Genomic DNA, 27931 nt, shown 5'->3' on the forward strand with positions numbered 1-27931 from the left:
AATTTTCATCGCCAGGTTCTCTTAGCATGGACTTTAATTTATAAACATAACTTTTCACCGCATAGATGTTTTATTTGGAACAATAAGAACATTTTATTCAAGAATAAATCTCTATTTTATTATAATTGGTTCAGTAATGGTTTATTCTTGGTGGGTCAGTTGTTTAATAAGCAAGGTCTTTTGTTCAGATACTCAGAATTTCTTTCCCAATACCAAATACCAATAACCCCAAAAGAATTTGCCACAGTAATGGGAGCTATTCCCTCTGGTTTATGTATGCTTTTTAAAAACTGTAATTACATCTTCCCAGTATCTACTGCATCCTTTCCCAAACCTTGTGATACCCCTGTTGGTCAAATCTGTTTCTCTGAGTCGAAAGCTAAAAACTATAAAATAAGATCTTTATTTCTTAAGAATTTGATTTCTGTTCCACCTGTTATTTCCTTTTGGAATAATTTGTTTGTTAACCTTAATTGGAAAAAAATCTGGTCTTTACAGCAGAAATTCTTTCTTACAAATAAAGTGAAAGAAATTTCATTTAAGCTCATACACAGGTTCTATCCGGTTAAGAAATTTATACAAAGATTTAAATCTGACATTGAGCTAACATGCTCGTTCTGTTTGATTTCTGATGAAACAGTGGTTCACTTATTTTGGTCATGTCATTATACTCAGAAATTCTGGAATGATATTGGTGTATTTGTCAAGTGTAAAATTTTGCCAGGTTTCTCACTGCATATGAGGAACATTATATTTGGGTACTTTGACTCAGACCCCAGAAACGAAAATATTTGTTTTGCTATTAATTTAATTTTTTTCATGAGCAAATTTTACATACACAAATGCAAATTTACAAACTGTAAGCCTGTCTTCTCTCTCTTCTTAAAAGAAATGGAAAATTATTTAAATGTGATTTCAGTATCTACTAATAAGAAAGCTATAAAGACTGTTAGAATTTGCACTGCCTTTGATCTCTTCGTGTGAACTTTTTTATGTGATGTAATGGCCCTCTTCTTTTTATTTATTTTTTATTTTTTTTCATTATCTTTCTTCTTTCTTTTTTTCTTTCTGCGGTTGTCACATTTACTATTGTCGTAGTTGATATTATGTGATGTACACCTCTTTTTTGTATGGTTCCGTTATCAGCAATAAAAAAAAAAAAAAAAAAAAAAAAAAAAAAAAAAAAAAAAAAAAAAAAAAATCTTACTTAACAAGTCCTTGTTGCCTCAGTCTGGTTGATGGTTTTGTGAGGAGAGTGCTGTACTTTGAAAGTTAAATAATATATTACATTTAGATAAACATTTATTTGTCACTATTTACTATTTTTTGTTTGTTGGAGTTGTGTCTTTGTATTTTGGTAAAATATTTGCCTTACTGTCATTCCTACTGTTACACAAGCACTATCACTGCCAAGTGTCATAAGCACATTTAATTACAGATGATCCTATCACACAATGTCCTTATTTTGTGTGTGTGTGTGTGTGTGTGTGTGTGTGTGTGTGTGGAGAGAGAGTAGGCCTACGTTACATCTTATTGAATCATATAAGCTCATATTATATTTTATTGACACACTTTAATGGGTAAATTAATTTATTTACTGGACACATTAAACACAAACATAAGCTTTTATTTGTACACATAGCATTGAAACGATGGAGTGTGTTGTGGTTGCTTCATCTGACAGAGGTTCTTCCACAGACTTCTGCCTGCTTTATTTTAAATAAGCACCAGATGGCACTGTTCTTGACACTCTCGAAGCTTTGAATCTTTTCCCGAAACAGTCAGGGTAAAGCCTCACTGCTTCATGAGGCTTCATTTCCACATCACTAGCAACAGGTCATACACAGGCAAGCAGTCCAAACAGGCAAACAAGGCAGGAGAGACAGGCAAAAGGGTAATCCACGGAACGGGCAAGTAATCAAAGACCAAGATACATGAAACCAGGGAAACGCTCAGAATTGCAGTAGAAACACTAAACAAGACTTAGCAATGATGACAGAATGAACAGGCTATATATAGGGTGAGCTAACTAGGTAATGGGGTGCAGGTGGATGTAATCAATGGGTGTAGAAGAGTCCGGGCAAAGGATTATGGGAGATGTAGTCCTTGATGGAGTGACAGTCTGGAGTGGAGTGCCCTCAGGTGGTTCTCATGGGCACTCACGCAGCAGTAACTTTTTTTTTTATTTGATGCAAAAGTAATATAATACAAGTATTAGTGTTATAAATGTACATACATTTTCTTTTTTTAAATGAACATACAAAAAACTTTTATGATATTTACGACCGTTAAAACACGTCATCACAGTCTGTGAAAAGGGTCTATATGGCAAAAGCTGCTGCACATTGGACACTGAATGATATTTATTTAATATCTTAAATGTTTGTAAAGTCATTAAACCTACACCCATGAACATTTTATTCTTAAAGCTTTACCTGATTTAATTAAGTTTTTATTTTTCATTACTAGCTGCGGCCACATTCTTTTTTTGCCTTTTGGATACCATGAAAACTTAATTTAACTAATTAAGAATTAAACTTACATATTGACCCGGAAGTTTGCAAACGTCTTTTTGTTGGGCGCTGTTGCCATGGTGAATCATAATTTCGGAGCTCCATTGATTGTGGCTTTTCATAGTTGGGGTGCATGTGCTTAACTCAGAAGTCTACTCAGAGTTGATTGAACTACCTCAATTCAGCTGTTCTGAAACCCAAAACTCAGTAAAAAAAAATAAAAAATAAAAAATTCGGTGCAAAGTGCAAATAGCCGCTGCCTTTATTGTCCCATTAAGGCAGAATCCATTTAATAATTTTAATGAATATAATCATTATTGCATCCTCTTAATGTATAATACTGAGGTGCAAATAGTATGTATATGTCAAAATAAAGTATAAATTACATGTAATTACTATTTACATATATTGCAAAGAACTGCTACTTTTATATGGTGTTGAATATAACAACTTATATCGAATATATCAACTTAGTATGCTATTTAACTTAGTAAATAGCATCTACAGCTATTTAGTGTAAATATCATCTATCGCTAAGAAAACATGTTATTTTCACTTAGTGTAAATAGAATCTATTTGCTATTTATACTCGGTTTGAATAGCATCTATTGCAATTTGCACTTAGTGTAAATAGCAATTATCATTAAGAAAATATGCTATTTATCACTGAGTGTAAATAGAATCTATCGCTATTTACTACGGTCAGAAAAATCCCTGATTAGCTATAAAATAATTATGTATTCAACAGGAAATCTCTCAACAACTACAGTCAATAATAAATATGGTTTTACCTCAAATAAACCTTAAATAAACTGAAATAAGCCCATCGTAATTATTTATTATTGTTCATTGTGCAATATGTATAAAAGTAGATACGGCTATAGGAAAATAAACATAGGGGCTTTAAAAATATTTTCAAAAACTTCAGTATAATCAGAACTGATATACTTATCACTTTCATTCTCTATTATTTTTTGGAGAATCACGGTTTATTTAGACTTTTACGTCATTTATCACACCACACATGCACAACTGTTAGTGACAGCAGCCCAATAAACCTGCTGCTGTCTGTTATGTTAAATCATAGAACAAAAAGAGATAATCAGGCAAGTAAATTGACATAGATTTGCATGATATAAAATTGCTGTTATTTTTTTTTACCTATTTGTCATGACATGCTCAGAGACCCAAGAGGGTTGAGGATCCAAATGCAGTAGTCTAGTTTATTAAAGGGTAATCCAAAGATATAATAGAGAAGAAGAAAAAGGCAAAGGTCAAAACACAGGCAAACAGTCCAAACAATAACAGAGGCCATGGCAAAGGCAAAACAGATAAATCCAAAGGAACCGGGCAGAAAGTCAAAAACCATGAACATGAGAAACCAAAGACAGAGCGCTCAGAAATGCAGTGCTGACACATACAAGACTTCACAAAGAGTGACTGAGAGATACAAGTGTCAGGGTTCTGCCCTGGTAGCCTTGTCTGTGTTGTCATTGGCCGTTTCTCAATATGCGTTCTTGTCTGTACTTGTGTTTTCGTGGACTCGTGGTTCTCGTGAAACGTCATCAGTCACTGCCCATGTACTGTTCCAATTCAAAGTTCAGATCTAGCCATGTACTGTTCAAATCCCCGGATGTGTCCTTGATCCGCCCCTTTTATCAAGGATGTGTAAGACCGCATAAATTCGCTGCAAGGATCGGTAGCGAACCGCTGTGAAGGCCGCACGCGTGTTCAGTGTTTCAGCTGGAAAAATGGATTTAATTAAAATATTCTTTATCTGACTCCATTTATCATAGTTGTCGAATTTAGAAGAGAATGGCAACTGGTTGTTTGGTCATTTATATTTGATAGTCAATCATACATTTATTAATTCCGTTTTAACCCTTTGTTGCAATTATACCGTTCCGTATTGGAGATAGTTAATAATTACAGATTAATTCAGAAAGGATTAAAATGTAAATATTTATTAACAATCAAGTAAATGCAAAATGTCAATTACATCATAGACAGAAATCTATTTTAAAAGGAAATACAAATTCTAATTATGGTTACACTTAAAATAGTTTCAAATAGATGTAAACTTAAACCCTTAATTATACTCAGTAGGCCTCGGCCTAGAATGTTACCTGTGAGATAGAGAGAGAGAGAGAGAGAGAGAGAGGGAGGGAGGGAAGAGAGAAAGAGAGAGTCAAAGAGCAGCTCTCTCTGGAGAAAGCAGAGAATCAAAAGAGCCAGAGCTACAGTTAAAATCCTCTTTTATCCTCCTCCCTGATGTCACCAAACTCAAATATGACTCTTTTAAAACTGACCAATCAGACCAAACCGTGAGACGTTTGAAAGTAACCAATCAGATGAAACTTCTCCCACTGTACCAAAGGTGTGAAAAGCATTTAGCCAGCCAGCCATTCTTTTGTCCTTAGAAATCCCAAATGGCCCTTCTGATGGTGTTAAGGGGGGAGGTTAATAGATAACACCTATTCGAAAATTTTACCTGGTGTTTTCGGAGTTGTGAGATCCAGTAGATCACTCAGCCTTTCCTCGGCTATAGTCCTTCTGACGTTTGACGCTGGCTCTGATGTCTCTGTAGTGGTTAAACACGAGATATAATTTGTCTTGTGTAGACTTAACTTTAACATTGCAGTCTATAGCGCTGACTTTGTATGTTTGACTGAATTGTTTTCTTTATTTCTTTTACTTATACTTTTATAATGGTTATTATTCATTAAAACTGACATAACAAAGAGACTGGGTTGTATTTTATGTCATATTTAATTTTATTACATTAAAGATAATATATATATATATATATATATATATATATATATATATATATATATATATATATATATATATATATATATATATATATATATATATATATATATATATATATATATATATATATATATATATATATACAGTATGTGCATGTGCACACAAACTTATTGCCTGAAGCACATATTAATAGGTTTAATATTTTTTTAAATGTAAACAAAAAGAGGCAGGGTTGTGTTTTATATTTTGTTTTGTTATAAATATACATGCAGTGATTCTGTGTACAGAAGATAATCAAGATACCCGTTGTCTGAAACACATTTGTGTGGCTATTAACATGTTTAAGAATTTTTTTTTTTTTTTTTTTTATGAAAATGAAAAGAGGCAGAGTGCTGTTTTATGACATATTTAGTTTTATTGCATTTGTAGCTTAAAATATACATACAGATATAACCGGAGTAGCCAGAGTGAGTGAAACTATCAAGAACGCTGCTGTTCCATTTGCAGATTTACCGGACTTGTGTCCTCCCGTCCTCCGGAGTTTGTTCTCCTGAGTCAAACTTGGCAGGTCTGAACTACCAAGGACGCAAGTCCGAAGTTCACGTACTTGGTATTGATAAACCATTACCATTGTTTAATGTCTCTATGTTTGTTTTGTGTCTAAGCACATGGCTCTGTCTTTGTTTGTGTTTGCCATGTGCTCCTTGTGTCCCGCCTCATTGTTTTCCGTTACCACTAGAGGTCGACCGATAGTGGATTTTACAGATACCGATAACTAGGTTGGCCACACTTGCCGATAACAATTAATCAACCGATTATGGGTACTGGATAAAAATAAATGAATCAATCAATAAATAAATAAACATAACACTCTAAGTAAAACAGTGCTGAACTTTATTAGAAGAAAAAAAAAAAAACCAGTAATGAACCATGAAAATTGCTAAATTATATATGTAAATATGGATACATTAAAAAAGTTCTAACAGAACAAATTCTACAGAAAATTATTTAAACATTAAAAAATATTATAAATAAATGTTCCTTTAACTATAATAGAAAAATGTATGTAAATGTCATAGGTAACAGACAGCAAGTCCCATTTGTTAACAAGGATGTATTAGCTTATTTAGCTAGCTCACATTAACTATATGCATTAATGCAATATACATTTTACAGCATGTATTAATATTTGATCAATACAATTGTACCTTGATCATTCATGTTAGTTCATATTGCATGAACTAAGGTTAATCGATAAAACTAACAATAAACAATACTTATTAATGTTACAAATGGAATCTTATTGTAAAGTGTTACCATTTCATAAATCCAAACAGTCAGCTTTTTTAGAACATTTGGCAATTATCTAATCAAAACAACAAAATATGTATTAAAATCCAATACGTTTCTGATTTGTTTATATTTCTGTCGGATGCTTGACAATACAGTTTGCTTTCTCTAGTCACGAGCTGTTACATTGTTTTAACTGCTTGGGCTACTGCTAATGTAATCCTAATGCTAATGTCCTCTCAGCCTCGACTACAAAGTGCATACATTCTGCTGTTCTTTCCCTGCTAATGCTAGCCTGGTCTTACCAGACTCTCGTACATTTAATTTGTACATAGAGTCTGGCCACTCTCCATTGACAAGCATTTACTTCCTTGAAGGCGGGAACTCTGTTGAAGTTTAAAACTATCGGATCTGCCAAGAGTCACTCTGGATCTGCCTAACCAATCGCTAACGTTTGGTCGTGACGTATGTCACGCGCCGTTCGCCTTTGATTCTCACATTAACTGTGCACACCACCTCAGTGTCAGTGATAAAACCTTGTGCATCCGGATTGTGATTTATTCACGGTGGAGAGGAGAGTTTTGTGATCGGAACGCGCTGCTCTCGTGGTGCATATCTCGTGCAATCATAACATGATTGTATATGCTGTAAATAAAATGTCATATGCTTGGTATGATAAGAATAAATGCTGCCGTAAATAACAGCCCAATTCAAGTGTTTACGTGCTTTTCTTCTTTTATTTTTTGAGCAGTGATGAAATATTTTGCTCTTGTAAACACTTGCCAGCATTTAAAGAAATACAAGTCTAGAAATGCATCCAAATTACAGCTCACGCAACCGCAAGGTTCTCTGCAGTGGTCAAAAAGGATATAAACAGTGAATTTTTAAGTGATATATTCTTGAAAACTCAGAGATGTGGATTCGGAGAGCAATTAACCACACAAACACCACACAACCTTGGTGTTTGTCAAAAGCAGTCAGTAATTCAGCCTGGGATTTTTCCGTGGGTGGTGGGAGACGAACGGCTTCAGTCAACTCCTTCACCACTAACAGAGCGAGCTGAAAAATAGTTCAAGTTCAAGTTCAAGTTTATTTATTTCTAAAGCACATTTACTACCGGCTTTTGGCCGACCAAAGTGCTGTACAATAGTCACATACACAATACACATTGAACTAACGACATCACAATCCTCAATCTAAATATGGTGCCTTAAAAACACGATCAGGTTACACATTAAAAGCTACTCTAAACAAATGAGTTTTTAGCGCTGTTTTAAACTCAGATAGAGTGGAAGCCTTTTTCAGTTCAATAGGAAGATTATTCCACAGAGTGGGGCCCACCACTTCAAAAGCACGGTTTCCCCTCTTTTTCAACCGGGTTCTAGGAATATGAAGGAGGGATTTGTTTCCTGATCTCAGTTCTCGATTTGAAGTATATGGGTGAAGTAAATCTGATAGATAAGCTGGTGCAAGATTATTTAAGGATTTGTAGACTAATAGTAAAATTTTATAGTCGATTCTATATTGAACCGGTAGCCAGTGAAGGGATCTCAAAAGTGGTGTGACATAATAAAATTTTTTACCTCCCTTCAGAAATCGCGCTGCTGCATTCTGAACAACTTGTAATCTAGAGATTTGGCTCTTCGAAACTCCAGAGTACAGAGAGTTGCAGTAATCTAGCCTGGATGTTATAAAGGCGTGAATAGCAACTTCTAGAGAGGCATTAGATAGGAAAGATTTGATTTTGGAAAAAGAACGCAGATGGAAAAAACTAGAGCCCACTACTGAGGCAATTTGCCTATCAAATTGTAAATTGTTATCAATTACCACACCTAGATTACGAACTTTTGCTGAAATAGTGAAGTTTAAAAGATCGAGATTAGGTAAATGTTGCCTGCTATGTTCGGAGGGGCCAAAAACAATAGCTTCACATTTATCTGAGTTTAAAAAAAGAAAGTTTTTTGAGAGCCATACATTTACATCATTCAAACAAGCTGATAGATTACTAACAGCATCCTCATTACCGCTGGTTAAAGGCAAATAAATTTGCATGTCATCAGCATAACAATGGAAGGCTACATTATGTTTCCTGAAAATGGATCCCAAGGGAAGTAAGTATAGAGAAAAAAGAGTGGGTGCAAGAACAGAACCTTGTGGTACGCCGCATGATAGCTTGCTTGAAGAAGAAGTAAAATTACCAATTTTAACAGAAAAAGATCTGTTGGTTAGGAAAGATTTAAACCAGTTTAACACTACTCCCCCTAAACCCACATAAGACTCCAGACGGGAAATGAGAATTCCATGATAGACAGTATCAAAAGCTGAGGGCAAGTCCAGCATAATTAGAATGACAGAGACTCCTGAATCGGTAATCATTAAGATGTCATTTAAGACTCTTACAAGGGCTGTTTCAGTACTGTGTAGTGATTTAAAACCTGATTGGAAGATCTCGTGAATGTGATTAGTGGATAAGAAGGACTGAAGTTGCAGAGAGACAATTTTTTCCAACACCTTAGAAATAAAAGGAAGGACAGACACGGGGCGAAAGTTTGCTAGAATAGATGTATCAAGTGTGGGCTTCTTTTACTTAAATACTTTTCCCGGACCACAACATCATGGCCACCCAAAAAACTCAGCAGTGATTGTTCTTGCTCCGGGTAACGGTGTTCGTTTGTTCAGGGAAGAAGGAGGCGGGAACCGGCGAACGTTTAACAACTTTTAATCAAATAATAAACACAAAATGAAAGTAAAAGTGGCAGCCCCTCACGGACGACTGCCGCGCACATACATAACAAAACGTAAACAAAACACAACTTAAAATCCAGGCCTGGTCCTCTCTCGTCCTTCACCGGTGTCGCTCGTCCTTATATGCCTCCGTGCTCCCTCATGAGAGGACTCGAGACCGGTCTCATTCTCAATCACGCACACCAATCTCGCTCGCTCCTCCCATGTCTCACTTGCTCGTCCACCTCGCCACACTCCGGCTTTAACTTCTGGGCATTCGTCAGCGGTGCCTGTGCCACACCCTTGCATCTTTAACCGCCGCCATCACTGAACTACAACTCAAACTAGCGCACAACGTCATCGCTCTCAGCCACTCCCTCTGTTCACTGATTGGACCGGTAAAAATTTGTTCGGAGAAAACCTAAGAATATAACGCAGTCCCAGACGGTGCCTGGCCACTCTCCATTGAAAAGCGAGTGAGTACTCTGTTGAACTATTGGATCTACCCAGAGCCACTCTGGATCTGCCGTAACCAATCGCTAATATTTGGTATGTCTTGCACCGTTCGCTTCATTTTCTCACATGAAAATCCGTAAAAATAACTGCAGATTGTGCATGCCACCTGATAAAACCTTAAAGTTGTGCATTCGGATTGTGATTTATTCAGTTTTGTGATCGGGAACGCGCTGCTCACGTGGTCCGTAACATGATGGTATGCTGTAAATAAAATGTCATATGCTTGGTATGATAAGAATAAATGCTGCCGTAAATAACAGCCCAATTCAAATGTTTGCGTGCTTTTCTTCTTTTTATTTTTTGAGCGGTGATTAAATATATTGCTCTTGTAAATACTTGCAAGCATTTAAAGAAATACAAGTCTAGAAATGCATCCAAATGACAGCGCAACCGCACGGTGCTCTGCAGTGGTCAAAAAGGATATAAACAGTGAATTTTGAAGTGATATATTCTTGAAAACTTAGAGATGTGGATTCGGACAGCAATTAAATTACCACACGCCCTTGGTGTTTGTCTAAAACAGTAGGTAATTCGGCCGGAGATTTTTACGTGGGTGGTCGGAGATGGACGGCAATAAAATCACTGACTAGCCCCTGTAAATGATGACAATGCCTTCCGACCCCACGAGAAACAATTACCGTCCGAATAGGGATTCAGCCAACTCCTTCACCACTAATGGAGCGAGATGGAAAGGCTTTAACTTCGGGATATTCAGCAGCGGTGCCACAACGGAATGAATGGCTTCACTCGCATCTTTCTCTGCCGTCATTACTGAACTACAACTCAAACTAGCGCACAACATCAACGTCATCGTTCTCAGCCACTCCCTCTGTTCACTGATTGGACCGGTAAAAATTTGTTCTGAGAAAACCTACGAATATAACGCAGTCCCAGACGGAGTACTGAAGGAAAATGAAAATTGAGCGGAAGCACGTAGGTGGGCGGAGCCAGGCTAGTGGCCTGTGTCCCACCCACCACCTTACAGTACACACCCTAGTCCTAAATCTAAGTGTTGACTTGGGGTGAACGGCCAGCTTTACTAAAATATCCAATGGCGTTATGGGGGCACAAAGCTGGTCAGTTCCGCCCAGAGTGCTGCACCAGAGCTAGGAGCCAATATGACAAAAATGCCAATTTTCCACAGATTTTGTATTTTAAAATAATTACATCTGGGCATTAGTTTTGCTTTTAGCCATTTTTTTTTTTTTAAATAACTGTTTGTCGTTTTTTGGCAACCTAGGGTGTGGCCTGTGTACCCCCCAACCCCCTTACAGGAAACACCCTAGTCCTAACTCCAAGTGTTGACTTGGGGTGAAATGCCAGCTTGACCGAACAATCCAACGGCGTTATCGGGGCACAAAGCCGGTCAGTCCCGCCCAGAGTGCTGCACCAGAGCTAGGAGCTAATACGACAAAAATGCCAATAGACTTGGTCGGCATTACTCGGAACGCCCACAAAAAACGTCATATCCATTTATGCCGTGGGGAAAAACAAACCCATACAAATGAATGCACATAGACTTTGTTAGATGCTTTATCTATACTTTTGTAATGATTACGATTGATTTTGTCTTGGTTCAATGCCGGAAAGTTGATGTGTGGCTTTCTGCACCTCTAATAAGTTAAATCTAAAGTTTTATACTGCCGGATAACAGACGGAGCCGTTCGTCAATTCCAAAAGCCTGTGCAATACGTCCATTACAATTAAACATTTGCACTACTTGATGATTTATTATTGTAAAGATAAAAACATAAGAGATTTAATTACTGCAATCGCAAAAGTTTGTTTAACAAAAACGCTAATATGGTCATAAGTTTGTCACGGGACTCAAACTGCGTCAAAAAGCATTCAATTTATCTTTAAAGCAGCTTTCACGCAAGCTATCACATAGTGTGTGAGGCTATTAATGTACAAAACATTCAAAAGTCTTCTTTATTTCATTAAGGGAAGGGCTGGTCTCATGTTTGTGCTACAAGCTGATATAGTCACATTACATGTACTACACTTGAATGACATTTTCTCGTCAGAATACATGCTGCTTCCCCAAATATTATATAATAGCCTAGCCTACTTCATAAATCAACCAGTCTTTCGATGAAGACGGTTGCTATAAAAAAAGCAAAAAACGTTGCTATAGTCAGTAAATGAGAATAGTATTGTGACACTGACATGTCAACTCCAAATTTGCTTTGTAAAATGTAAATGCTGAACTAATTAATTTGTGCATGGCTGTACTATCAAGAAAAACAAATAAATAAACAGATACATGCATGCAAGACAACAGTGATGTATGTCTAAACTTTATCTAAACCTGTGTCATTGATGCCAAACAGCTCATCATATAACTGGATTTTAGGCTTTTGACAAATGTTTGTTAAACATAGCACTACGGTAAATTAACGTTTGACATTAAACTCTGCGCATTTCATGTACAGACAATCCAACCCAATACGGCTCAGTTTTTCTATGTATCTTGCTCTGTCAAGCGGCAGAAGTGATTCTAAATAGGCTATGCTGGGTTAACGCCATGCATTTCCAGTGTGGGGGAATGGACTGTTTTCCCCCACGCTGACTCCACCCCCACACCACGGCCCCAGCAATGACATGACACCGACCAAGTCTATTCACCACAGATTTTGTATTTTAAAATAATTACATCTGGGTATCAGTTTTGCTTTTAGCCATTTTTTTTTTTTAATAACTGTTTGTTGTTTTATTGTTAATCTAGGGTGTGGCCTGTGTCCCACCAAGCACCTTACAGGACACACCCAAGTCCTAAATCCAAGTGTTGACTTGGGGTGAACTGCCAGCTTAACCGAAATATCGAAAGCCGGTCAGTCCCGCCCAGAGTGCTGCACCAGATCTAGGAGCCAATACAACAAAAATGCCAATTTACCACAGATTTCATATTTTAAAATAATTACATTTGGGCATAAGTTTTCCTTTGAACAATTTTTTTTAAAATAATTGTTTGTCGTTTTTTTGGCAACCTAGGGTGTGACACCCACCCACCACCTTACAGGACAGAATAATTATATGCTGATTAGTTTTGCTCTGTCATTTGAAAATGTATTTGACTGCGTGTTATTATAAACTTTTTTTAATATTTTTTTTTGTAATTGTTTGTCGTTTTTTTGGCAACCTAGGGTGTGGCCTGCGTCCGACCCACCTACTTACAGGACACACCCTAGTCCTAAATCTAAGTGTTCAGCTTTGCAGAAATATAAAACTTGCCAATGTGTGCAGAGTGCACTGTTGTCCATTGCTACAACTGACTGTGCTATGGGCGCAAAGCTGCTCAGTCCCAGTTTTATAGGTTAGTTATTTCTAAAAATCGTACTTTTTGATGACTCCCGCCTGCTTGTCTTGTTCTTGTACAGATGTTCTTGTACTTTCTTCTTGCCTGAAGTTCTCATTGTGTAAATCAATGAGGCCAAGAAATCAATATAACATGATGAGATAACGGTTGAAGAAAAAACAACATTTGTGCACACAATGCAAGTTTTGAGCACTTGTGAATGTGATCCAAATAGGTACGCAATATCGAGAGACCATCTCGAAAGGTTTTAGCGAGACATTCTAAAGCACTGTCCTTTTATTTACTGTGTACTGTGAAGTCACAATTGACGTCACAACTGGTGACAGACACTGAGACACTGCATTTGATTCTCATTAACAGAATAGACAGCTAGACAGAATAGACAGGTACTGTACATTAAGGTGCTGTCGCGTTAATACACAGATCTAATTTACATACAATTTCTTTCCCAGTTGTTTACATTCACAGACACTATCGACTGTGTTTATGTGAACTTTGTGTGGTTTAACCTTGTGTGTATTGACATTTTAAGGGCAATAAGATGCGAAAGAAAACTTAGTTTAGTACTTATGACACACGCCTTGTGACAACAGGGGAATATTCCAGAAAGCAAGGTTATCGTACCGTCAAACATTCACTGAACTCTTGGTTTATTAAGCCAAATCTTGGTTGAGGTATGCTGGTTCCAAAAATGCGTCTGGGAGTAAGTTCAGCCAACCGATTAAAGGCGAATCGATGAGTCACCATGGAAACGGACACTGGCGCCTCATTTGACAACTAAACGCATGCCAGTCAGCTCAGGCAGCGCGAGAATCAAGAAGCGGCAGACAAAACATATAGGCATAGCATTGTTTTAGGCAAATTAAAACATGTCTACCAACAAGGGACAGTGGAGTAAAAGAGTCCTGTACTCACGCATCGTGAAGCAAACCACCAAAATGTAGTCGTCATGTGTAATCAATTGGCTTTCGCAGTATGTAAACTTATTTTGAAGAGACTGGCAGATCAGCGCTGCTAACCTAGAAATCTAGAGGGACCCAACCTTGCGGCAGCAAATGTAATTTGCAGCCAGGGTCGTCTAGCAACTCTCCGTTTGCTTGCGAGCAGGAAAACCAACCTCTGGTCAGGCCAATCACATCGCGTATAGAGTGGGTGGGCGGGCTTAATATAATGACGGCAGAGTTGCAGCGGTTCTGAGTGCTACTTAGAAGCTGGCGAAGAAGCTGGCGAACATCGGTCTTTCAAATTGGCTTTGGCCGTGACTCTGGAAGACTTGGAGTTAAGCTTTTCTTTGAGAAAAGAACAAAGAACGGCACTGAAGTCATTCTTAAGAAAGGAAGATGTGTTCAGAGTTTTGCCGGCCGGATACGGCGAAAGTTTCATCTATCAACTAGCTCCGCTTCACCTTCTTCGTTGCTCTGGTTGGTTGAAGCGCTATCCTATTGCGTGCAGAGGGAATTTGAAAGACAACCGTTTATCCTGTCCCTCGGATTGAGCCCTGACAATGGTGTGTTCCCAGACCCAACATCTTGATGTGGGATTAATAATTCATAATTTCTTTGTAGCGTTAATTTTATTAAGAAACAGAAAATAACTGTCAGTACAGAATTATGACAAACATCAAAGCGTGAGATGCACGCAGAGGAAATAATTCAACATTTTGTATTTTTATTTTTGTTTTTATTATTATTTTTATGTTAAACATTTTACAACACTTCATTAAAACTATAGTTTTAAAATAGTGAATGTTCAAAGCATTGTTTCCCACCATTTTTATTCCTGTGTAAATGCATTTATGCTTCAGATTTGGTTTCTTTGCCGATTTTTAAAGATGTCTTTATTACTTGTGTAAAATGTTACATGGTGAATATCGCCACCTAGTATTTGTTGGTTGCGCAATCATTTTTTAATATTTTCGTTTAATAATCTTTAATCGCTGAATAAAAACTGTTGTTTGTTTAATGCAAATTATATATTAAAAGACTGATTAAATTGTTTGTGCTTGCAAAGATATAATGGCTGTAAAAGTAAATTTTTTATGTTTAGTCATTTTGCTTCAACATTGCTTGAAAGGTAAGATATATATCATATATGTTTTATTATAGAAATACATAGCATAGGAAAGGTCCTGTTGCAAAACAAAAAAAACGTCTGAATGCAGATCAATAATGTGTGAGATGAGAATTTATATATTATACTTATTATACAAGGAATCTTCCAACTGGTAACTAAAGGGAGTTATCTGAAGAAATTGAAGATCATTTAATAATGAGTATAATGAAAAACAATAGCCTACCTCAATTAATACTTTTTTTTGGGTATTTTTTTTTGGGTCAATTGAGTGGTCCCACTTTATATTAGGTGGCCTTAACCACAATGTACTTACATCCAAAAATAAGTACAATGTACTTAGGCCCAATCCCATTTCTACCCCTTAGCCCTTCTCTATTCCCCCTTCGTTTTGCGCATTCACATGAAGGGGTAAGGGTGTCTTGATTCTCTTTTGGCTGGAGTGGTAGGGGTAAGGGGAAGGACCAGTTTATCCATGTTTGAGTGATTTGAACCCATATTAATAATAGTTAAATATATATATATCTGGTCATCCTTCATAACGCAGTCGATATTTACATCACATATCGTCTGTAAACTCTCGCGTTACCAAGGCAATGACTTGACGTATAACGTATGATCATTATCACAGCACCACAGTATAACAAAAACATCTGTACCGTCCGGCTCGGATCAGCACGGAATGGAACGGTTAATAAACAAAGAGAACAGTTTGACCCGATGGAAAAGTGGCTTCACAAGTAAGGTGACAAGATTTCTGAAATGGAAACCGGGGACTTTTCCCATTTGAGGGGTCAAAATCACTAAAAATCACATTTGTTATTATCTATTAATTAAAAACGGGGACAATATATTTTTGAATGTTTTTTGTTGTCTTTGTTGTTGTGGGCTCCCTAAATTATCATTAACATTAAGAATTATTATGATTTAGTTTGATTATTAAGATTTTTGGTCTGGTTTTAATACAATTCACCAAAACAAAAATCAAACAATGAAAACAGTAAATAGTAACCACTGTAAATCACAAGCCGTTCAAAACAATATTATAACGTGACTTAACAAAAACACATTACAAAAATAAAACAACATAAATATGATATGATGAATAAAACTATTTAACAAATATAATTGTATTTAATACTTTAATTTTCACAAGTTTATACTGTATAAATTATTATTTATTTTTTTACTTCAAATGTTTTGTTACGTTTGTGATTGAAAACAACTCTTACTATCTTTAATTGGTTTTGTTATTTTGCAGTTTAGGCTTATTTTAAGCATGTGTTTGAGTATGTATATTCTGCACATGTATGTGTTGCGAGTGTAATTGTTTAGGTGTTTTATAGTTCAGATGTGTATCACTGCTTTGTGACTGCGGAAGTTTGGCAAAGAACCTGGGAGTCATTTGCAAAAGTAGGTTTTACAAAAAACCTAAAATATCTCGAAATTGGCGCCTGAAGGACGAGCAAATCCGAGGTATGCATTTTTTCCGTCTCGAGCTAAGGATTCCAGCGATATAATACACTCGAGGCTACGCTTTACGTTTGAGGAGTTATGAGCCGTTTCGTACTTTTGATCGCTGTAGCGCCCCCGTCAGGCTGATCGGGGCGGGCCTCGGTGAGACGTCTGTAGCCGTTGTGAGTACTACCAGCCCTGAAAGTTTCAAGTCTCTACAACTTACGGTTTGGTCTGCCCGATCAGTTTTAGCTGGAGAATGATGCATCATGGGAAAATGAACAGTTACAATAGGGTTTCAGCCTGACACCTGACTTTGATTGGATTTTACTACCCCTTACTATCAATATTTTGACATTTGGGCTTCCCTTCGACCTCTGTTTCTGAACTTCAGACGCTGGTTTCGTCTCGATCGGACTAGCGGTTTCGAAGATATGAGCTATATTTTTTAAGCGCTAAATGTTATAAGAAAAATAGCAATTTTTTATATCTCCTGACCAGTAGGTGGCACTGTGCCGAAACGCAGAAAGTTGCTTCAGGTCATGCTTGTGATGACATGTACCAAGTTTGGTCTGAATACAATAAAGCGTTGCAAAAATACAGCCTTAAGGCCTGTTCACACCGGGATGATTTTCGCAGGCGTTTATCGCCGACGTTTAACGCCTCGGGACTAAACAGAGGGCGCCAATGTGAGTGTGCACACCGACGTGCAAAACGCCAGGCGTAAAAGTGTCATTTAAAAAAAAAAAACGCCTCGGGTTCGTTTTTTTATTTTGACGCGGCGCGTAAAAACTGGCCGACCAATGAGATCTGCGCTTTTGTTCACGTGCCTGGAGCTGCTGAAGTGACATTAAAATACGACTGGGTGGCGCTGAAGCACAAAACGGTCTTGCCGAGCACACATTGATACGACGAAGAAGTAGTATGTAGACAAAGAAGAAGATGAGCAGCTAATGCTGCTTGCCAGTTAGTAAAAAGTGTGTGAATGGTTTTGGCCATATACATAATATGTCTATGGTTTTGGCAAGCACGTAAATACTGTCTCTCTTCTCCTTCTGTGTGACAAGCGAGTGTCAGAAGCGTAAAGTGCCGCAGCACCACCTTGTGCACCGGGAGCGCATCTACTGAATGTGCACGTTCACTCGGCGCAGCGCCAGTGGAAATCGCTTGGGTGTGAACACTCAAGACGCGCTGAAAAACGTCACGAAAAACGCTGGCGATAAGCGCGCGCGATATTCGTCCCGGTGTGTACAAGCCTTTACGCCTGTTTTTGCAAGTGCTTTGTAAAATTTGTTCACACGTTTATCAATAACAATTTGACGAATCAACTTGAATTCCTTAACTTTTTGTCAGCACTGGCTGAAGATGATCTGGTTAAATTTTCATGCAAATTGGACGAACCGTCTAGGACGAGTTCGCAAAAGTAGGTTTTTGGGAAAATTCCAAACAGCGAGAAATTTATAATTACGTGAATTTTGTTTCTAGCCCTTAAGGTTCAAAAGTTATTAGCATAAACATGAGTACAAATTTGGACAGGTGGTGGTGCTAGAGGGATTGAGTTAGAGACACCGAAATTGCTATGGTGACAGATCAGACTGTCCTCTATTAGTGTGCCAAATTTCACAACTTTTTACCATACGGTTCTATGGGCTGCCATAGACTCTCATGGCGGAAGAAGAAGAATACGGGAACGGTTTCAATAGTTGCCTTCACACCTTCAGTGCTTGGCCCCTAATAAGGTAACAGAGTACAGGGGGGTATTCCAGAAAACAGGTTACGTGACATACCTGGGTATGTTTAAGAGCAAGTAAGCATATAACCTGAACATTTGGTTCCAAAAACGAAGGTAACTTTCAGGGTATGTAAGTAGCCATAGCAACTCACTCTCTGAACATAACCTGCTCCGGAGCAGCTTCAGTTCCAGGGTTAGTTCGTTTGTTCAGCGCATACGTGCTCTATTGATAAAGCTCCACTGGGCATAAATATCTTATATTATTACAGGTTATTTATTATTATATTTTTCAATGTTTTATAATATTTTTTTTTTTCTATTTTATTATTTATTATTTATTTTATTGTCATCTCACACATAATGAATCTGCATTTATATGTTTTTTTTATTTTCTTTTTGCAACAGGAAGTTTTCTTTGCTATAATGTATTTCTATAATAAAATACATATGTAATATGTCTTTTGTAATACTGTTTGCAACTAAAAACCTGAAAACATTTAGTGCTTTTTTTGGCCGTTCATTTACATGACAACAATGTTTTGCTGGCCTGAGAATGCAAACTTTGAAATAGGTTTCAGAGTGCAAGTCTTTTGAAAATTATATCCTTATCATTTCTGTATAAACTTCAAAAACGTGAATCTGTGGAAACGGTGATGGCATGCACATGCGCATTATGCATTTAGTTTATAGGTATGCACGTTTGAATGCATATGTGCGCAGACACGTAGTCTTTCTTTACAAAGTGATTAATACAGCCTGCATAATACAGTGTTTTTTAGTCGTTTCTGCGGATCAATGTAAATGAGAATCATTTTGATAATATTTGTATCTGTATGGAGGAAGAGGCCTTCACAGGGGAGAATCTAGTTGACACAGTCTCTGCTGACACTTCAGGGCTGTGTTGTGGTCGTGTCTAGGCGCAGGTCCTAGGAAATTCCATTAATTTTGTGAATTGGTAAGTTTCGTCAGGGAGCGAAGAAATATAGAGCTGAGTATCATCAGCCTGTGAAAACGAACGCCATGCTTCCTAATGATATCTCCCAAGGGTAGCATGTGGTGAAAAGCAACGGTCCTAGTACTGAGCTTTGCGGTACTCCATACGGAACTTGTGATCAGTATGACACATCTTCATTTCCAGCTACAAACTGTATACGACACAATATACAATATACGTCAGCATTTTGACACCCAGACGGAGCCAAGTATGCCAAATTTAGCCTCCAAGAAGGAAATGCAGGAACTAGCAGGAAATCTAACAACACAGCTGGCCAAAGAGACCCACAGTTATCTGGCTTTTTCATTAGCACAGACAACACGGATATAGCATAGCCATCCATTTTTATAAGAGGCGTGAAGCCGGACGTAGCTGCCATGCATGGGACAGGGAGGGACATTTCTGATGCGGTGGAGAAGTCCGCAAGTGTACAAAATGCAAAAAAGTAACTGCCACACAACTCTGATTACATATCATTATCCATCAAGAAGCTGTGTTGAAAGGTTCTGGAACTGGAGGATATAATGACCACGGTTATTTGTTGAATAAAACAGGAGTCACTGATAAACTCTCGCTGTTTTACTGACAGGTTCAGCGCGTGCTGCTCCAATTATTGCAAAGGGAGCTTTCTTTGATCGCTTTCTTTATAGAATTTAATCACTGTTAAATAACAGATTATTTTCATCCTACTAAGAGAAACAACACAAGTTGACGTTTAGTCACTGGTTTGATTTACTGACACACAGACAAAGAACATCTGACTACATGAACCATTACATTTCAGATCAGGCATTAGAATGAACACAGATACTTACATATTGCATTACTGTCGAGCCCAAGCACTGCACACTATTTTGTAATCCTCAACAGCATGTTTATTGCTCGGTAGCACAATCCGTTTAGCTCCATGAGTCGGTGGGCACGGCTACAGCAGCAGGTGTAGGCCTACATATTTATCTGTTGAGACGGCGTTTCAGCATATGATGATATCAAGGGTCCACATATTCTGAGATTGAGCGTTTTCTGGGCCTGGTCTCAATAAAAGCTTTTCTTTGACTAACAAGGAAGTTTTCAGCTCCGACAATTACAGGATATTCTTATATCACAATTAACTTTTATATATCAAAGGCTCAAGGGAAAGTGTATTTCTCAATTCATCACCCCTTTAAGAAAGACATTGCTCTTTTCATGCAAAGTAAAGGACAGCCCTTGCCTGAATTGTCTGATCCAAATTGGCTTTGTGATATTGCTATGTTCTTTGATAACTGAAGATCTCACCCCAACTGAATCAGAGGCTGCAGGGATGCAAAGTCATCTAGCACGCGGTCACTGTTAGTGGTATTCTAACAAAGTGGAAGCAATTGGGAACAACAACTCAGCCATGAAGTGGTGGGCCTCGTAAAATCACAGACCGGGGTCAGCGCATGCTGAGGTGCACAGTGCGCAGAAGTCGCCAACGTTCTGCAGAGTCAATAGCGACCTCCAAACTTCATGTGGCCTTCAGATTAGCTCAAGAACAGTGTGTAAAGACTTGACTTGACTTTGAATTTTACTATCCCCTTGGGGAAATATAGTTGCAATTTGTTTCAACATGTGTATACACAATACCAACAATATACATAAAACAATAAAACAGCCTCCACACACACCCACACTTCATCACCACTGAGACCTGCTCAGTAGACACTACAAAAAACAAAAAAAACCTCTCTTCCATTTAAGCATTTAACTGTTTGTGCCAGGAAGGATCCCCCCCCCCCTATTTAACAAAAAAAACAACCAAAAGAACACTGGAATTCTAAATCTCCGACCTGATGGTAGTCTCTCAAACTCATTAAACAGAGGATGCCTATTATCTAATATAATTTTCAAGGCTTTACTGAGACTTTGTTCTTGTTTGGCATATTTGTTAAACCTGTCGGAGAGATGCCAGTTAACTTACTTGCAGTACTTAAAACTTTTCTAAGTGAACTTTTGTTCCACTGTGACATTTCCAAACCAGCAGGTGATATAAAAAGTCAAAACACTTTCAATAAAAGAATTATAAATCAGTCTTGAGTATTGAGACACTTACATTAAATGACACCATCTTCCTAAGGAAGTATAATCTTTGCTGTCCCTTTTTGTACACAGCTTCAGTCCATTTATCCCACCAAAGTTTGTGATCAAGGACAACCCCGAGATATTTATACTAATTTTACACTCTGAATCGGCTCCCCTTTAATAGTAGTCACACTCATTGAAGACTGTTTTCTAAAATCAATACACATCTCCTTCATTTTTGAAATATTTAACTTAAGGTTTGACATGTCACACCAGGAAATAAATTAATTTAAAACAGGTTCATGATTGTCCTCATCCCCCTGAAGGAGACTAACTAATGCTGTATCATCAGCAAATTTAATTAAATATCTCTCTGGATGTGTACTTATACAGTTGTTTGTGTACAAGATAAGCAGTAAGTTTGTGTACAAGATAAGCAGTAAGGGTGAGAGGACACAGCCTTGAAGGGATCCAACATTAATAATCTGTTTCTCAGACAGTGAGCCACCCACACACACACACTCGTTGAACTCTGTTTCTTATAAAGTCCTGCAGCCACAATATAAGTCCCTCATTCAAGGAAAACTATATGGCTAGTCTTTCAACCAAAACAGACAGCAGAATATTATTAAAAGCTGAAGAAAAGTCAGCAAATAGGATTTCACAAGATTTCTGGGACCTTCAAGATGTTAATAAACAATGTGCAACAATGTTAAAATTGTATCATCCACACCCTTATTTGACTGATAAGCAAATTAAAAGGGATCCACTAAATGTTATGCTTTTGACACTACATACCTTTTAACAAGCCTTTCAAAGCTTTTAAACATCAAAGAGGTTAATGCAATTGGCCGATAGTCACTAAGCTCTGTTGGTTTATTCATTTTTGGAACAGGTATAATAGTTGAAGTTTTCCATATAGGCAAGTTGGTACTACATGCTGGTCCAAAGATATTTGGAACAGCAAAGTGAAAACCTTGAATAATTGCTCAGCAGTTATTTAACACTTGTCCACAGATGTTATCAGGCCCTGTGCTCTTGTATCTATAACAGCTCTGAAAGTTCTCTCATTATTATTATTACTATCTTCACTAGTACCCTCAAAACGAAGAACTGGTTTAACCTATTTGCTAATTCAAATGATCTGTTTCTTCCCTCTATGGCTGTCATATTTGTGTTATGCTTTAATTTACCAGCCACTCACCTAGTGTTACAAGTTTTAGATTCCGTTTTCAAAGTAAGATGATAACTTTGATGTTCAGATCCAAGTTAAATCTATATGGATTTGAAATCAAAATTAATAGTTATATCAGATGTGGAGAAATGATTTGAGTTTGTAATAAAAACAAAGGTAAAGAGAAGTTAAAACATACTTCAATATCCGCCCTGCCACTCGATCAGTAGGACTACTACTGAATTATTAGCCTACCATTTATATACACAATGGTGCGTTTATTTATTGATTTTGTTAAAAAAGACATTTCGGTGATTATGTTTCACGTTTCTGTAAAGATTCAAAACAAATCCCTAGTCATTTGAACTTTATACTGTTTGGTGACTGTGCTGCAACACTGACTGTAATAGTGTGCGCTCATTCATCTATGTGAGCGATAGATGGCAGTAAAACCCTTCTAATGCAGCTATATCAGATCTCTCTGAAATGGCGAATCTAAATCCATGCACTTTTACTTCGTATTCATTCAAAACAACATACATAAACTAAAAGCGGTTGCAACGATCATACACTGTTAAAATAACGGTGATCACAATCAGTCACTTTGATATTTAAATATGGAGAAAGAATACTTTCTGACTTGTTGAATATTTTTATACGTGATAAATCTGGTTGTGTTCAATTTGCTGACTAGTGTTAATTCACTGATGACTGCGGCTGTTTTATAATTCAGGAACATAAACATGGATGAACATGAATGACTGTGACGCACCAATAAAAACAAACGCCCCAGCGCATCATGGGAAATGGAGTTGTGTGTTGAAGATACGCATCTCCGATTACTTGCAGAGTTTACTAATATTTCTCTTCCCAAAATAAAGGGTAACAACGACTCAGTGACACTATAAATGTAGTGTTCCAACGTGAAAATTAACCAAATATGTACATGTTTTAAGGAGTTCAAAATACTGATGATCCAAAATAGCAGCTTCAGGGGCGTTAACTGTTTCTATTCTCGCGAGCCTTGCGTGCAGCGTCGCGTCTCCGAGCTCTTTTTATTTATTACAGTAAAGAAAGCTGTAAAGTTGTGAGAACGAATGGGAAAATTGTTTAAAACACACACATATATACAAACAATACCAGCTTCTGGATACAACAAGTGCCAGCCTTCTTTTCACATCACATCTCTGGAGCGTCAGCCTGAGGACGTGAACTCTCGCGATGATTTGCTATCCCTTCTAGCTTACAGTAATATTTCTTTCCTTTTTCCACATTTTTTTTAATCATCCAAAGAACACCACATATATACGACATACCAATATAAATTACAGGATGTGATTAAAAAAACAAAACAACGTTCTTGCTCTCTTGCATACTCGTTTCAGCTTTCAGGGCGACGTGAACTCTCGCGTGTTTCTCGCGCGCATCTCGCGAGATTTGCGTCGTTCGCTCTCAGACTCCATGATCTGATCCCGAGCAGAGCGGCGCGATCATAACTGCGTGTCCCGCGCGCGTTCATGAGCGTCGTACGGCGCTCATATCTCTGCTCAAATGGACTAAGAGTGATCTCGTGAGGATGGAGAGTGTTAAACTGAAGAAGAGCAGTGCTCTGAGTGTGGCCTTGAGATCCACAGCAGATGAAGAAGATGACGAAGGCCAGAGAGCATCGAACCCCCGACAGACGAGCTCAGACCAGCCCCGGACCAGAAGCCAGAGCCCAGCTGAACTTAACATGGTCAACAAAGCCTGTAAGAGCAGCTCCAGTCTGCTGCTGAGGAAGAGGAGGGTGAAGAGGCATGTGTCCGGTATAAATTCATCTCATAGTCGAAGTCTGGACCGACAGACCTTGCTGAGACACCGAGTCAGTCCTCAGCTGCAGCTGTCAGACCGCCAGTGGGTCCGCCAGGACCTGCGCCGGGGCTCCATCCACGTGCACGACCGGCTGCTGGCGTGGTCACACCCGGCCCGGCCAGTGCTGTGCACTGTGGACAGCACCTCGGGCGAGATAGCGCAGCGCCTGCAGCAGGCCGGGGGCAAGACGTGCTCGGTTCTGAGGCTGAGCGCTAAGAGCTACCTGTCCACCGATGTGAACGGGAATTGTGATGGAGAGTACCCGCTTAGGCACCTTCACACAGGGACCGAGAGCCTCCCGGACCAGCCTGGTGACCGGTTACGGCTCCTGCTTCTGGAGAAGGATCATCCGTATCACCAGCAGGAATACGACATCTACGCACACTCGGAGGCTAACGTGGACCGCACGTCCCCTCAGGATGAGGACTCCATGAAAAGGTTTGCGGGCTCCGATGTGGAGACCAGCAGTGCTTGTGATGACCTGAGCTCCGGGGCCCGGCTCAGCCAGCACCGGGACTCGCTCAGCGACGACATGATCCTGGGCACAGATGCCTCAGCATTCGACAGCAGTGCCGCCGAGGGTCTGGACACATACGGGAGCTCTTCGGATGAGCTGGAGCTGGACTGTCCAACAGAACCCATCTTGCCGAGGCCCGTATCAGTTGGGGCCGAGACGGCTCTCGCCATTGGTGCTGACCCGTCTGCTCTAGGGCACAGTCCGGATTCAGTAGGCACACCCCCCGATTCGGACTCCAGGCCGGCCCTGTATGTTCAGCTGCACGGCGAGGCCGCCCGGCGCCTGGGCCCCGATGAGAGGCCCCTACAAATCCAGAATGATTTTCTCTTTAAACTGGGATTTAAGGACCCGTGGAGGGTCCAGGAGGAGGGGATGAACACAGAGCTGGGATCACTCCTGCGCTTCTACGCAGGTAAATGACAGATGATTTTGCTGTTGTCTACTTCATGAATGCGGCCTGTGTGAGAGTCGTGGGGCTGATGTTTACATCATCCTCCATACATGAAGATTGCGGAGTTTGCTGTCAGCTGATGATGTGTGTTCATGAAATTGACACACCTGAATTTAGAGTAAAAACACTGACTGTGGCCCATGTACACAAGCTGCTGCGTGTGTTGACGCAGGCAAGATCGGTTCACCGTCTGTGTGTGTGAAGTCACAGTCTACTGTTAGTTATGTGACAAATCCCTTTCAAACTTCCTAGAGAATTTCATTGAGTTCTCAGTTGTTTTATTTAGTGTCAGGGTTTGTCTCTTTTTCACTTTGTATTACAAGCACTTCTCATGTTCATCGCCTCTTTAAGATGAATCGCTTGTTGTATTCGTCGATTTGGGAAAAAGTTCCTGCTAAATGAATAGTGTGGTCGAGAAGCTGAGAAGTGCTTTAGTTCAAAGTGAGATTTGCAGACTTTGGCAGCTTGGCACAAATCTGAGCGCAGCTGAGCTTCTGACACTGACAGGCCAGAGGAGACACGTGAGGTCTTTAGGCTATCTCAGGAGAAGACATTTCAGTTGTTAAAGGGATAGTTCACCCATCATTTACTCACCCTCAAGTTGTTCCAAACCTGTATGATTTTCTTTTCTTCTGCTGAACACAAAAGAAGATATTTTGCTAACCTGAAAGTTGATGGCACCCATTGCCTTCTATAGTATTTTTTTTACTACAATGGAAATCAATGTGTGTCTGGTTACCAACATTCTTTAAAATATCTTCTTTTGTGTTCAACTGAAGAAAGAAACTCATACAGGTTTGGAACAACTTGATGGTGAGTAAATAATAACATTTTAATTTATAGGTGAACTAGCCTATCCCTTTAAAGAGATGATTAAAATGGCTTTGAATACCTCCTTATACAATTTTTTACTTTACAAATTGCTCAAGCTTGTTTTAGAAACACTGAATATACACGTGCATGCATGCAGAAGATTTCACTTGAGAGATCAGCTCGCAGAGTTCACGTGACGTCAGGGTCGAGCAGTTGTTATATGACACGTGCATGTCAAAAATAGTGCCACAACCCTTTAATTATTTACTTACTTTAGAAACGTATTTTCTCAGCGTTACAAATGAATGACTGGTCACACTTTATATTAGGTGTCTTTAACTACTATGAACTGACAAAAAAAGATTGTGTTGATGTAATGCAAAACACTTGCTGCTATTGCAGCGGGATACGGGGTAAAGTTAGGAACAAGTTTAATGGTGCAAGGAAAAGGACAATGTGTAATCATTGATGTAATTACTGAAATGAATTACATCTGTAATTACATGCAGGTATACTTGTTGGTCGTTCGTATATATATATAAACTTGGGTCTCCAGCCGACAAAGTTTAAATCCCTAAATCCAAGTCTAGCTAGCACGCTTTCGGTAATGTTTACACATTAGGTCAGAATTTGGAGCATCTTAATACCAGGTGTAAACAGGGCCTAAATCTTACTACATAGTAGTTAAAGGCATTTAAAGGGATAGTTCACCCAAAAATGAAAATCAGCCCATGATTTACTCACCCTTAAAGGATTAGTTCACTTTTAAATAAACTTTTGCTGATAATTTACTCACCCCCATGTCATCCAAGATATCCATGTCTTTCTTTCTGCAGTCGAAAAGAAATTAAGGTTTTGGATGAAAACATTCCAGGGGTTTCCTCCATATAATGGACTTCACTGGGCTGCAAACGGTTCAAGGTCCAAATGACAGTTTCAGTGCAGCTTCAAAGGGCTTTAAACGATACCAAACGACACCAGACGATGAATAAGGGTCTTATCTAGCGAACCGATCAGTTTCTGCCAGAAACCGAGCAGTATTTATGCTATTATTTTACCTCTTAACAGAGGAACGCAATCGTCTCTGAGCTCCGCCATCACTTCCGGGGAGTGAGGTCAAATTCGATTGTGGTTCCAGGGGGTTAAAAAAGGCCTTCTGAAGTGAATCGATGGGTTTGTGTAAGAAAATTATCCATATTTAAAGCATTATAAAGTCAAATATCCAGCTTCCGCCAGACCGCCTTCCATATTCAACTTACACAGAAAGTGTAACACCTCTCACTGTTCAAAACGCTTACGTCAGACGTCATACTTTACGCCAGTTATGCTTGAAGTTGAATATGGAAGGCGGTCCACCGGAAGCTAGTTGTTAAATAAGGATATTTTTTTTTACACAAACCCATCGATTCACTTCAGAAGGCCTTTATTAACCCCCCGGAGCCGTGTGGAGTACTTTTATAATGGATGGATGCACTTTTTTGGGCTTCAAATTTTGGGCTCCCTTTCACTGCCATTATAAAGCTTGGAAGAGCCAGGACATTTGTTAATATAACTCAGATCGTATTCGTCTGAAAGAAGAATGTCATATACACCTAGGATGGCTTGAGGATGAGTAAATCATGGGGTGATTTTCATTTTTGGGTGAAGTTACCCTTTTAATATAATTTTGGACCGAATAACCATGCAAATTTTAC

At 38.7% G+C, this 27931-nt stretch overlaps 1 protein-coding gene across 1 annotated transcript in view; it reads left to right on the forward strand.

The window, feature by feature from the left end:
* Positions 1–24035: 24035 nt before the first annotated feature.
* Positions 24036–27931, forward strand: part of phlpp1 (PH domain and leucine rich repeat protein phosphatase 1) — a 90232-nt gene continuing 86336 nt past the window's right edge. Inside the window, exon 1 of the mRNA XM_079819467.1 lies at positions 24036–25385. Coding sequence (XP_079675593.1) covers positions 24182–25385 — 1204 coding nt within the window. The 5' untranslated portion in view covers positions 24036–24181. The remainder of the gene's footprint in view (positions 25386–27931) is intronic.

Source organism: Gobio gobio, assembly GCF_949357685.1.
Source record: "Gobio gobio genome assembly, chromosome: 6".
NCBI classification, from domain to species: Eukaryota; Metazoa; Chordata; class Actinopteri; order Cypriniformes; family Gobionidae; genus Gobio; species Gobio gobio.